This window comes from Lycium barbarum, chromosome 7 (assembly GCF_019175385.1).
Source record: "Lycium barbarum isolate Lr01 chromosome 7, ASM1917538v2, whole genome shotgun sequence".
Taxonomy (NCBI): Eukaryota; Viridiplantae; Streptophyta; class Magnoliopsida; order Solanales; family Solanaceae; genus Lycium; species Lycium barbarum.
Window position 1 is genome coordinate 123700323 of NC_083343.1, and position 11648 is coordinate 123711970.

The 11648-nt window shown below is 33.8% G+C and overlaps 1 protein-coding gene across 3 annotated transcripts; it reads right to left on the reverse strand.

The window, feature by feature from the left end:
* Window positions 1–1651: 1651 nt before the first annotated feature.
* LOC132604137 (uncharacterized) lies at window positions 1652–7260 on the reverse strand. 3 transcript variants are annotated; one of them, XR_009568642.1, is made up of 3 exons: window positions 7083–7260; window positions 3673–3788; window positions 1652–2778 (listed from the first exon to the last, which is right to left on the reverse strand). XR_009568642.1 is itself a non-coding variant. In XM_060317493.1 (3 exons), coding segments are annotated over exons 2-3 (2307 nt in total). In that variant the 5' UTR covers window positions 6337–6348; window positions 7083–7258; the 3' UTR covers window positions 3675–3786. The 3 variants fall into 3 exon arrangements, 2 of the variants coding, with proteins under 2 accessions (XP_060173476.1, XP_060173475.1); XM_060317493.1 differs by lacking the exon at window positions 1652–2778 and adding an exon at window positions 4032–6348 and having other exon boundaries at window positions 3675–3788; window positions 7083–7258; XM_060317492.1 differs by lacking the exon at window positions 1652–2778 and having other exon boundaries at window positions 3675–6348; window positions 7083–7259.
* Window positions 7261–11648: the final 4388 nt, after the last annotated feature.

Below are 11648 nucleotides of genomic sequence, written 5' to 3' on the forward strand. Positions count from 1 at the left end.
TTCTGCTCTCAATCCGCATCTTCTTTCTTCTTCTTTTAATTTTTTTTCCTTTTTTTTTCTTGATAAATTGAAGAGAGCAGATATGCTTGAAACGATAAATTGAAGAGAGTAGATATTCTTTTTCTAGATATACTTGTTGTTCAAACCCAATTTAAACAATACCCACTTATCTAAATCACTTATTTCTCCACTTTTTGTTATAATTTCGTCCTTTGAAGCTTCATATCTTCAGTTACAAAGCAGACAAAGCAAAAAACTCACTTGAATTGCTGTGGGGAATAAGGAGATGGGGGCAGCAGCAATAGCTGAAACGATGGGGAATAAGGAGAGGGAGATGAGGGGTGAGTGGGGAGTGGGGGCTGAGGGATGGGGGCAACAGCAACAGTAGCACAAAAATGAAGAATTCTTGGTATACTTTATTTCGTGGTATTCTTTGACAGTGTCAATTTATTTTATACAAAATTATTATATTTATAGTCGTTAATTTATTAATTTATTTCTCTCCAACATTTAATCTATGGAAGAAGAATAGGGTGGGTTAGTGATGAATTGTGCTATGAATTAGGGAACGGGTGGAGTTTTGTTAATTTTATACAAATTTTTTTTTGGTTTCGGATTGTGTTGAAGAAATGAATGTATTTCAATTTGGTGTTGATTCTGGGTGTTGCTCATACGTGAATGTTGTTGAAGAAAGAAGAAGATAGCAGCAACGAGTTGGGGGAAGAAGGAGAGGGAGCGGGGGTTGGGGGTTAGAAGGAAAAGGGATGAAGAAGAAAGAGAAAAACTAACTAAATAAAAATAATTAAAAAAATATTTAATGACGTGGACCAATCACCAGGCAAGTGGTGAACAACACCAAGATCTCATCTGATCCAGGCCGTTAAGGGGGTATTTAATTAACTTGAAAGTTGTTAAGGGGATAAATAAATACAACTTAAGTTTAGTTGCTAAAGTGAGTTTTGCTGCCAAGTTCAGGGCCAAAACATGTCTTTTCTCAAATAAAAATAACAACACTTTAGAATAAAAAGTAATGCAACTTTGTGCTGTTTCCAAATTGATATAATATACATCTCCAAACAATTTCAGTACTCAGAGCTGTTTAAAAATTATTGGTGAAAAGCAAAATACAGTAGCTAAGTCAATTTGTTTCTGTATTTCCTGAAACGCAAAATGTATATTATACTACTTGATTTCAAAGAAGTAGTCTATGCAATAAATTGACCCAATTTTTTTTAAAATTTTATATTTTAAGGATGAGACTTTAAAACCATGGCATTGGATAGAGGGAAAACTTCTCTATATAATAATGATGATAGAATACACGCTTAATTTAAAGAGAGTGCTATGCTTTCTTAGTCATTTTACAAAGTTTTAACCAATCTATTGAATTAAATGTTAGTACGTATCTTTTGGTAGTCTTAATATACTTTTTGCCTCACTTTAATTTTGATGTCCGGTAACTTATTTTTTGATGAAGAAAAACAATACTTGAATTTTAAGTGAAAGATCGCCATGTTTTACTAATTTATAAAAACTATTACACAAGTAATATAATAGTCCCTTTGTTTCTAAATAAATGATGTTTTAGTTTTTCCATTTTGTTTTAAAATAAGTGATGCATTAGATTTTCAGGAAGAAATTGATCTTATTATTTTAAAATTACTCAATGTTAACTTAGAAAGAGGTAAAATTTGATTAGGGTAAGTTAATAAAAACACACCTAATTTGCTAGGAGTGAGCAATTTCTTAAGGGCATGCCTAAGCTAAAAACACCACTTACTATGAAACGGAAGAAATATCATAAAAATATTGTCCAATATAATGATTTTTTAGCTGATCATAAAATTAGAACAATTTAATGTAACAAAAAATAACTCTAAGAATGAAGTTAAGTGAGGATAAAGGTGTAGGAATCTTAGTAGCTCAGCCTGGTCAACTATCTGAACTTTCATCTTATTGGTGAGAGTTTGAATTCCCACATGATAATCCTCTCTCTTATTTGCGCGACCCTTACCCCATGCAAAAAGAACTAAAAAAAGAAAAAAGAAAAAAAAAATAAGGATACAGGATTACCTACGCATTACAATGAGCCTAAAAATAAAAATTTAAATATAAAACACTGGGTCCCAGCTTTAAAGTATCGAACCCGACCCTGAAAAAAAGTAGATATGTCTATACTTCTGCACTTTTTATTCTTTCTACTAGATGAACACGGGCATATGCTTGACCTTACTGGTTTTAGAACAAAATAGATTAAAACATATAGCACTCATACGAAAGCTAGTGTATTATAAACCAACCTATTATAATTTAATACAAATAAAAAGTCCACTTAATAAGAGAGAAGCCACTTCCATAAATTTAAACATAGCTCATGTCAACTATTTGAAGGGTTTTCGAATAATCTATTGATTAACTAATGAGAACTGAATGTTACAAGCTTCGGGAATTTTTTTAGCAGCATCAACTAATGTTGCACAAATAGTTTCTTTCTTCTTTTTGTATGTATTATTTCAATGGCGGACCTATCAAAACCTGCACAAAAAAATCATGTGAAATACCAAAACTTTCACCATTGAACAAACATATACCATTTAAGGTCACCCTATCTAGATGCATAGAAAGCTCATTTATTTTGGTGATCTGCAGGGAAAGACAAACTAAAGCTGTCGAAGGCGGGGTAAGTTTAGCTATAAATTTATCTTCATAGAGTTTGAAATTTTCTTGCATCTTTCAACTGCTTCAGCCTTCCATCTTGCTCAGATTTTTCAAAGCCTTCTGCATACACATAGTAAAGATGATAAATTTTCACGGAAAAAAGAGACTACAAATAAGTTCAGTTTGCTAGGAAGAAACAACAAAAAGTTCAAAGTCACGGACCAAGAAATTTTGATAACCAAACGCATGAGAAGTTCATTAAAGTAATATTAAGAGTCATTATGTAGGAGACTTGATGAGTTAGAATTGACAGTTTTGACATGGCATTGTCGATAAACAACATAGAGAAAGAATGAAGGGAACATCTTATCGAGGTAATCATATTTCTTTCACTAAATATGCTCTTTAGGAATTTGAACCTGCTTGACTTTCCTTCATTCAATACACTTGGTTCAAATAGAGTGTACTTTTGGTTCTAAATTGCTTCCTCACTTTGAAAATATTTTCATCTTCCAAAAGTGAATGAATCTTGCCATTGTACTCGACAGAGAGGTTGTTATAGGAGTTTTTCCTGGATGATCACTTAAAATATTGCTCATCATCCTGTAGTTTCAGCATCATTGGTTGTAAGTCATGTTGCATATTAGACTATACATGTTTTAATAATTATGAAAAACTTATAGTTAATGTTAAAGTAAATTTACCAAGGTTAGTTCCCACTAAAACAATTGGTGTAGTATCAGTGGCGGACCCAGGATTTTTACTAAGCGGGTTCAATATATGAAAAAAATAGAGTGGACAAAAACATTCAAATGGGAGGTAGAGATATTATTTTGCGGTGGACCCTCGGCACAAGGAAAAGCAATTCAAATCAATACAAAAAAAATAAAAGAAACAATGGAAGCGAATAAGTCATGATAGAGCAATCTAAAAAGATGTGTGCAGTTCACCAACTTGTATTGTATTTTCACATAACAAACTCCCTCAAGGACTAAAAAAGTAAAAGTGACATACCATTCTAGTAAAGTGAGCAGCAGACTCTTCCTTCCTTGTTTGTTCATTAAATAGGATGCCTCCATTGTAGTTGAAGCAGCTGGCTTTGGGGCACGATCATTAGTTGGAGCCATTTCCTGGTTGCAAGTAGTTTGAGAATTGTTAGCAGGCTCTCCACTTCCAAACAGATAGCTATAGAAAGTTACAGAGAATTCCAAATTCTTGACCATAAGATTGATAGTAGCACCAAAATAAAGTTTGATTAATTAAAATATATTATTACAATTGTATTCTACGAGTTTTCATTTTTTGAAACCTATTCATAATACTCTCATCAGAAACGGTCTTAAATATATTTTTTTCTACATAAGGCACCATACAACCGCTCATGAAGTCGTCATCCATTCGATTTCGCAATTCACTCTTTATCAACTTCATCGCCGAAAAAGCTCTTTCAACTGTAGCGGTGGCAACCGGTAGGAGCAATGCAAATTTTACAAGGCGAAACACAAAGGGATAATTTAAATGTTTCTTTGCCTTAACTAGCTCTTTAGAAAGATCACCAAGTCCTTTCAGGTTGGAGAACCTTTCATCAACATCACGGACATCAACAATATAAGTCTCAAGCTGATTTTTAAGAGTAACCATTATATCTTCACCAAAATCATCAGGATATAATTCAGCCATTCTCAATATTTTATTGATGTCAAAACTAGAAAATGAGTCAACTGGATTCAAGCAAGCAACTCCAATAAGCAAATCCGTTCTCTCCTCATTAAAACGATCATTGAGTTCTTGAAGTTGCCAATCAATAATCTTAAAAAATATATCGACATGATAGTGATGTGAGAAAGTATGCTCCGCAACTTTACGTCGAGATCTTCCAAAATTAATATAGAACTCATCAAAATTAGGTATCAAGATATCATACTTGACACAAAATGCAGACACATTCTCGATAAGTGGATCCCATCCTTCCTCTCTCAGATCTTGCAATCGTTTCTTCGTCACTTTAACAAGTAACATGGCATTTGCAATATCTTGTTCTTTCTTTTGTAAGGATTCATTAAGCTCATTTGTAATCGCCAAAATATCTCTCATTAAGTGCAATATGAAAGCAATTTCAAATGTTTGACAAACTCTAAGATATCCTGTTGCCTTACAACTATCTTCAACACATTCGGAATCAACAACAATAGTATCAAGAACATCAGTAATAGAGCCAAACATACTAATGAAGTTCTTAAATGATTTGTAGTGTGAACCCCAACGAGTATCAGCAGCTCTAGCAAGACCAAGCTCTTGATTCAAGCCCTTACCGGTTTCAACCTCGCCCATATCTAGTGCCTCTTGAACCTTTTCTGCTTGAGATTCTCGAAGTTCATCCATGCGTTTAAAAGAACCTCCCACTACATTTAAGACATTAGAAACCAACAATACAAGTTCTCCAACTGGAAGACATTTTTTAGATACCCCAACAAGAGTCAATTGAAGTTGATGAGCAAAACAATGAATCGCATGAGCTGATCTACTTTCCTGTTGAATCAAAATTTTAAGGCCACTTAGACGCCCTTGCATATTGCTTGCTCCATCATAGCATTGTCCACGTATATTAGATAAACTCAAAGAATGTTGACCAAGGTAGTTAACAATTGCTTCTTTTAAACATAGAGCACTAGTATTACGAACATGAACAATCCCAATAAAGCGTTCCACCACAGATCCCCATCTATCAACATATCGCAAAACAATTGCCATTTGCTCCTTACGTGACACATCACAAGATTCGTCAACTAGCAATGAGAAATAGTCACCATTTAGGTCCTCCATAATAACTTTAATTGTTTCCAACTTACATGCGGTGATAATATCTTTTTGAATTTTATGAGAAGTCAACTGATTGTTTTTTGGAGCCTTCTTCAACACAAGATCACTAACTTTATCACACCGCTTCGCATACCATGAAAGAATTTCAAGAAAGTTACCCTTGTTTAATGATGATTCATCTTCACGATGTCCACGAAATGCCAATCCTTGATTCAAGAGGAGTCTCACCACCTCAATTGAAGCCTTTAAACGAATTTTGTGCTCAAGCTTAGCTTTATTATCCGGCTTTACAAACGCAACTTGAATTGACTGTTCTTGTCGCATTAGATCTTCACACTTCTTCTTTGCTTGGTTGTGATCACTGTTCAACTCACCAACGTGCGTATCTAATCTTTTCTTTTTGTGCCAACTCTTGAACCCTATACTTGAAAATGCTTCGCCTCCACCTTGATGAATGCTTTCATCTTTAAATAAATAGCAACACAAACAATAAGCAGCATCTTCTACCACACTATACTCCAACCAATCATGGTATTTTTTATACCATTTACGATTAAAACGACGTTTATATCCATAAAAATCTGTTTGAGGAAACCTAGGAAGTCGAGGTTGATGAGGACCCCTTTGGATATATGCTCGTCTAATCTCATCACGTTCATCTGGATGATAGTCCAGAATGGGTATTCTTTTATTTGGATCTGCTGGTAGAGAATCCAAATCTACTCCTTGCTTTTGTTTTTTAGCAGAATGATGATTTTCTTCTAACTGGTTCAAGTTTTCTTCCACGCGAGGAACATTTTGAGCGGATGAACTTGGTTGTGGAAACTTGGACGACACCGTAGAGAAATATCTCTTCATTGGACTTTGAAACTGGATTACAAAATTAAAATTCTAATTATAAGTTAGAAGTTAGAACAATAATATAACAGAATAGAGAGGCAGGAACAAAAAGCTAAGACATAGGAAAAAGGTTCATTATCATTAACTCTTCTATTCTATTATAGAATTTTATTGTAACTGTAGAAAAAATGGCATCATGCTTGTGAACTATTTTATTATGAAAACCTTGTTTTCATTCTACCTATTCCTTCCATTACATGCTTATATTTAGCATCCAAAATCCCAAAATCCCAAAATCAATTTTCTTCAATTTTAAGTGGTAGGGTTTTCTCAAGTGAAGAAATCAAAAACAGCCACAATAATTTTATTTATATGGAAGTACAGAATAAAGGACAAAAAGGCAAACTTGATCGATGCTTAGTTTTGTGTTGATGCAAGAGCTGAACTTGATGATCAATTTGCTTCAGCAGAGACTTGAGATATGATGAACTTGAGACTTGGGGATTTCACTTTTCAGCACCCTTTTAGTTTTAGATTGAGATTTAGGTCTTTTTTGTATTTTAATTCTATTATATTAGAAATTGAAAAAAAAAAGGAAAAGGAGTAAGCCGTAAGGTTTTCAGTTCAAAAGAATTGATTCAACACAACACAACACATCTTCAAGCTACATCTGTAGGTTTTCAGTTGGAAGAATCAAAATTATACACCATTTCAGTTCAGTTCATACAAAAATAGACAGGAATGAAAATGGGTGAGAATCATACCTGATTGCTAAGCTAGGAGACTGAGTTGCTGTGAGAAGAGATTTGTTCTCTGTTCTTAGTTCTTGAATCTAGCTAGATTTTTTAGATTTTTGAGCTTTTGCTTGTTCCATATGTTTCTGTCGAAACATTTTGAAAAGAGGCTCTTTTATTTAGTAATAAAATAAAGCACTAGGCATTGCTTAGTGGTTGCTTTTAAAAAAAAAAGTAAGGGACCATTGTTGTTGTGCTCAGTGTCAGTGGTTTAGGTTATAACTTATAATATTATTTGTGTGATGAAATTTTAATTTTAAATGACTAAAATAAAAAAGAAAAAAAATCACTGATTTGTTGCAGTTGAGTTTTGAACTCGGGACCAATCAGAAATTTTTGAACCCACTTGCCACTGCACTGAGCATTGCACTTGGTTAAAGTGGAGTCAAATATTAAATATATCATTCATTTTTTCACAAACTGAATAAATATACATATATATACACTGTAATTTTTTGACAAGTGGGTTCATATGAATCCACTTGAGACCAGCTGGGTCCGCCCCTGTGTAGTATGAACATAGGTGTAGTATGAACATAGTGTCTTAACTCAGGGATCGACTGTTGATGATCAAACTGTTGTACCTTGAAACAAAGTGTTCACAATCAGTTGTAGATTCTGACTTGTGATCATTTTTGCACTGTATCTCAAGAAAAAGTAATAAGGCAGGTTGTTTATATTTCTGCTTATGTCCTGGGAAGTGGATGGCTATGTAAACATGAGAAGTTTATAAGTTTACCAGAATTATCTTGCTAGCAAGTAAAAAGCAAGATTAAATTTTGTGAAAACTTTAAAATAGATTAACATCATCAAGAATTTTAATTTAGAGCTAACTGTCAACCACAAATTTTGATGATAACACATTTGTATAACAATTTTTACAGAACCAAATTCGAAGGTAAGTCTTGGTCAAGAAACAAGCACCAGCTTTTTAATGAATGGAAAAATTTAAAAAGTATTTTTACCTTGATGCTGCACTTCTGGAAAGGTACTGCAATATCTTCTGTCAATTAATATTAACCAAGTCAATCATCATAAGCTGATAAAAATTTAAGTTTTCTTGGATGAGGAAGTATAAGATTATAATGATATAGTAAATAAACATTATTATTTACGTTGAGCTAAGAGTGAGGTGATGGATATATTTTAAAACTAAATGGAGCTAAGTGTAATCGACATTCTTTTTTGTGTGTTTTATACTTTAATTTGGCATGTCTTGCCCCACAGAGTAAAATTTCTTCTCTACAGTTCCTACGTTAGAAACAATAAAAACCTTGATTAGTATGCTAGAAAGTTTAGAATATGTGGTGTGGGTGACCTATGGAATATGAACATCACAGAGTGTAATATTACTATTAGTTATCAGAAAAAGTAAAGAGGTTTACAATCTCAGTTATGTTTCTTGTCAACCTACATGTTTGCCACGTAAATGCTTTACTTCCAACTCACAGATATTGCTGGAAAGCGTTGAAAATAGAGGGGCCACTTTCTCCGAATAGCAGTAATTGCTAGCTGTCATCTATATCCCACCTGACAAAAAGAAGAAAGAATCAAATACGAAGACACTGCTGAAATCACTATGGAACACTAAGAACGAAAAGAATATGAATGGAACAACTGAATTAGGTTGATCAATTTTTTGATAGAATCTCCAATAGAATCATTGTAGTTAGTACACCATTCTTGGCCCATGACATGCCAGCATTTGTTTAGGATTTAAAAATGTGATTGCAGTAGGATAGTAGCCGTATGCAGAGTTCAGAGTTCTCATTGGTAAATTCCACTTTGTCCAATCAATTACCAAAAACACTTACTTCGCACCAGAAAAACTATAACATGAATAAAGCTCTTCGCCTTATATTATCGTACCTTTTTCACAAGATAGAGACAGAGGCGTAGGTAGCCTATAAGGTTGGGGTGCAATTGAAACCCAAACTTTGGACGCGAAGCCTAAATTTATATGTAAAAAAATTATTAAAATTGCAATAAATAATAGATATGAACCCCTAATTTTAAAAATATAATGAGTTCAATGCTAAAAATCTATAGATTGAACCCATAAAATTTAAATCCTGGATCCGCCTCTCGATAGAGACCAATCCGCTGGCAAGTAATATGAAAAATATAAAGAGAAACCTATGAGACAAAGATTGCAGGAGTTAAAATCAACTCTCATTTTTGTCATGTAAAATAATTGTTGAAAGCAAAGAAGTTAAAGAAAAGAAACATTGGAGCAGTAATATGTAGCATAAGCTTTTTCAGTTTGCTTTAATAAGTATACCACTTCTGATCTAGCTATCATAAAGCAACTCAGGAGCAACTGGTTCCAGCTAGAAGATCGAGGTTCAAAAAGATACAAACATCTCAAGTAATTTTAATTAACTGCAGTGTATTTATCAACAAAGTCGAAGTCCTCTACGACCAAGGTTAAGAAATCTATACTGCCAAAATTCAATGAATTATCCCAAAAAGAATGCAAAGAGTAATTTAATAAAAGGGAGCACATGATAACCAAAAGAGGCACAACAGTCATCAAGAAAATTGACAGAAGTTACTAATATGAAGTGTCCAGGACTTTTGTATTATCACTTCATAGTGTTATATTTCTCGTATATTTGGTGGCCCTGGCTTAAAGAGATAATAACAATAATCTAGGCTGGGCACAATGCAACATATGGTAAAATACCTGTTCATGAATCTATTTGGAGTGTAAAAATCACTTGACAATCGTTTATCTCAAAAAAAAAAAAAAAAAGGTAAGGAATGACAACTTCTATTTGTCCGAAACAGGTTGATCCGTATCAATAATCATTTCTAACGCTTGATACAAATTCAATATAGTATTTATGTCCTTCAAGTGTCGGCTACATTCTCTTACTCTAGAAACTAAGCTCTGTACCATAATGCACATGCAACTCACCAAAAATATTTGACCAACAAATAATATTCTCAGAATATAAAATCGATGCAATTACAAGTTAGTCAGATACAAGGATTTTAATTCATATCTGCATAATATCCTGAATGTCGAGGCACAAATGGAACTAAAGAAGCATTGTTGAAGATTCCTTCATTCTCCTGCAGGCAACATATCTTTTTTTGGCTTCATGACTTGTAAAAAGAAAAAATTATAAACAAAAAGGCTTGGGGAGAGAAATCTAACGGGACTAATTTTGTTCTACAAACACAAAGGTGCAAACATTGTTCTACAAGCACAAAGGTGCAACCATACAGCACGGGAACTAGTCGGCCATCATTGAGAATCATCTAGGAAGACAACGAATGATTTTCTCAACCGGCATGAGCAATTAACACATTGATAAAAAGAGGATGAATGTGGTCTATTAATATCAAGGACACAAACAGTAAAATTTATCACTTACAGTCAATCAAAATTGTGCATCCATTATATTACAACTAAATAGATTTAAAATTATTCGATATTGCAATTTATTAAAATATTAAAATCCATTGCATTTAAAATCTACTAAGGTTTAAAAATTGGTAAGTAAAGAAATTTAGTAACATGCAGGTCATCCGACAAAGAGCATTAACGCTATGTTTGAATGGTTGTTTCCCATGGTTCATTAATGTACAGGATGGTATTGTACAGTATGGTGTTGTATTGTATTGTACTGTATTAATCAACACAATGTTTGGATAGACTGTATCGTTTGTTGTGGTTTAATAACATTTATATTGTTTGGTTTGACGGTATGGTACTGTCTAATAACTTGTAAGTTTACTAAAATACCCTTAACTCTTAATTAGAAATTAATTTTTATATATTAATAAAACTCAGGTAAAGAATAAAATAGGAACTTTAAAAAAATAAGTAGGTAGGGGTGGGGGTGGTGGAGGGGTGGGTGGTGTGAGGTGGGTGGTTGTGGGTAGTGGGTGGTGGGGGTGGGTGGCAGAGGAGTGAGGTAGTTGGGGGTGGGGTGGAGGTGGGGGTGGGTGGTAGGGTGAGGGTGGGGGTGGGGTGAGTGGTAGGGTGGGGGTGGGGTGGGGTGGTGGTGAGTGGTAAGGTGGGGGTGGGGTGGAGTGAATGATGGAGGGTGGGATATAATGAAGAAATAAAATACACAACCACGGAAAACCATCAAATCCGTGATTTCAAAAATTAAGACTTTTCATGGTTATATAACCGTGAAATGAACCACGAGTTTACAACACCATACCACATAATTTTAAGAACAATGGAAACAAACATAATTTCATAGAAAACCATACATTAATGAACCACGGAAACCACCATTTAGTTTCAGAATTAGAAGACTGCTTACGAAAAGAATGGAAACTAATAGGAGCTACAAATACAATGATGCAAAAATTGGCTGAATACACACAAATCCAACCAAAACAACCAGCAATAAAACGGCATCTGAAACCCAACAACAAAAATCAGTGACAGGATCACAAATAAAGAAACCAAAATATAAAAGTAAAAAAAAAGCATATACGCTTCCAGAATCGTATGCCACCAAGCTAACACAACTTGTTGAAAATCATACCGTAAAATTCCATGTTGAAGTA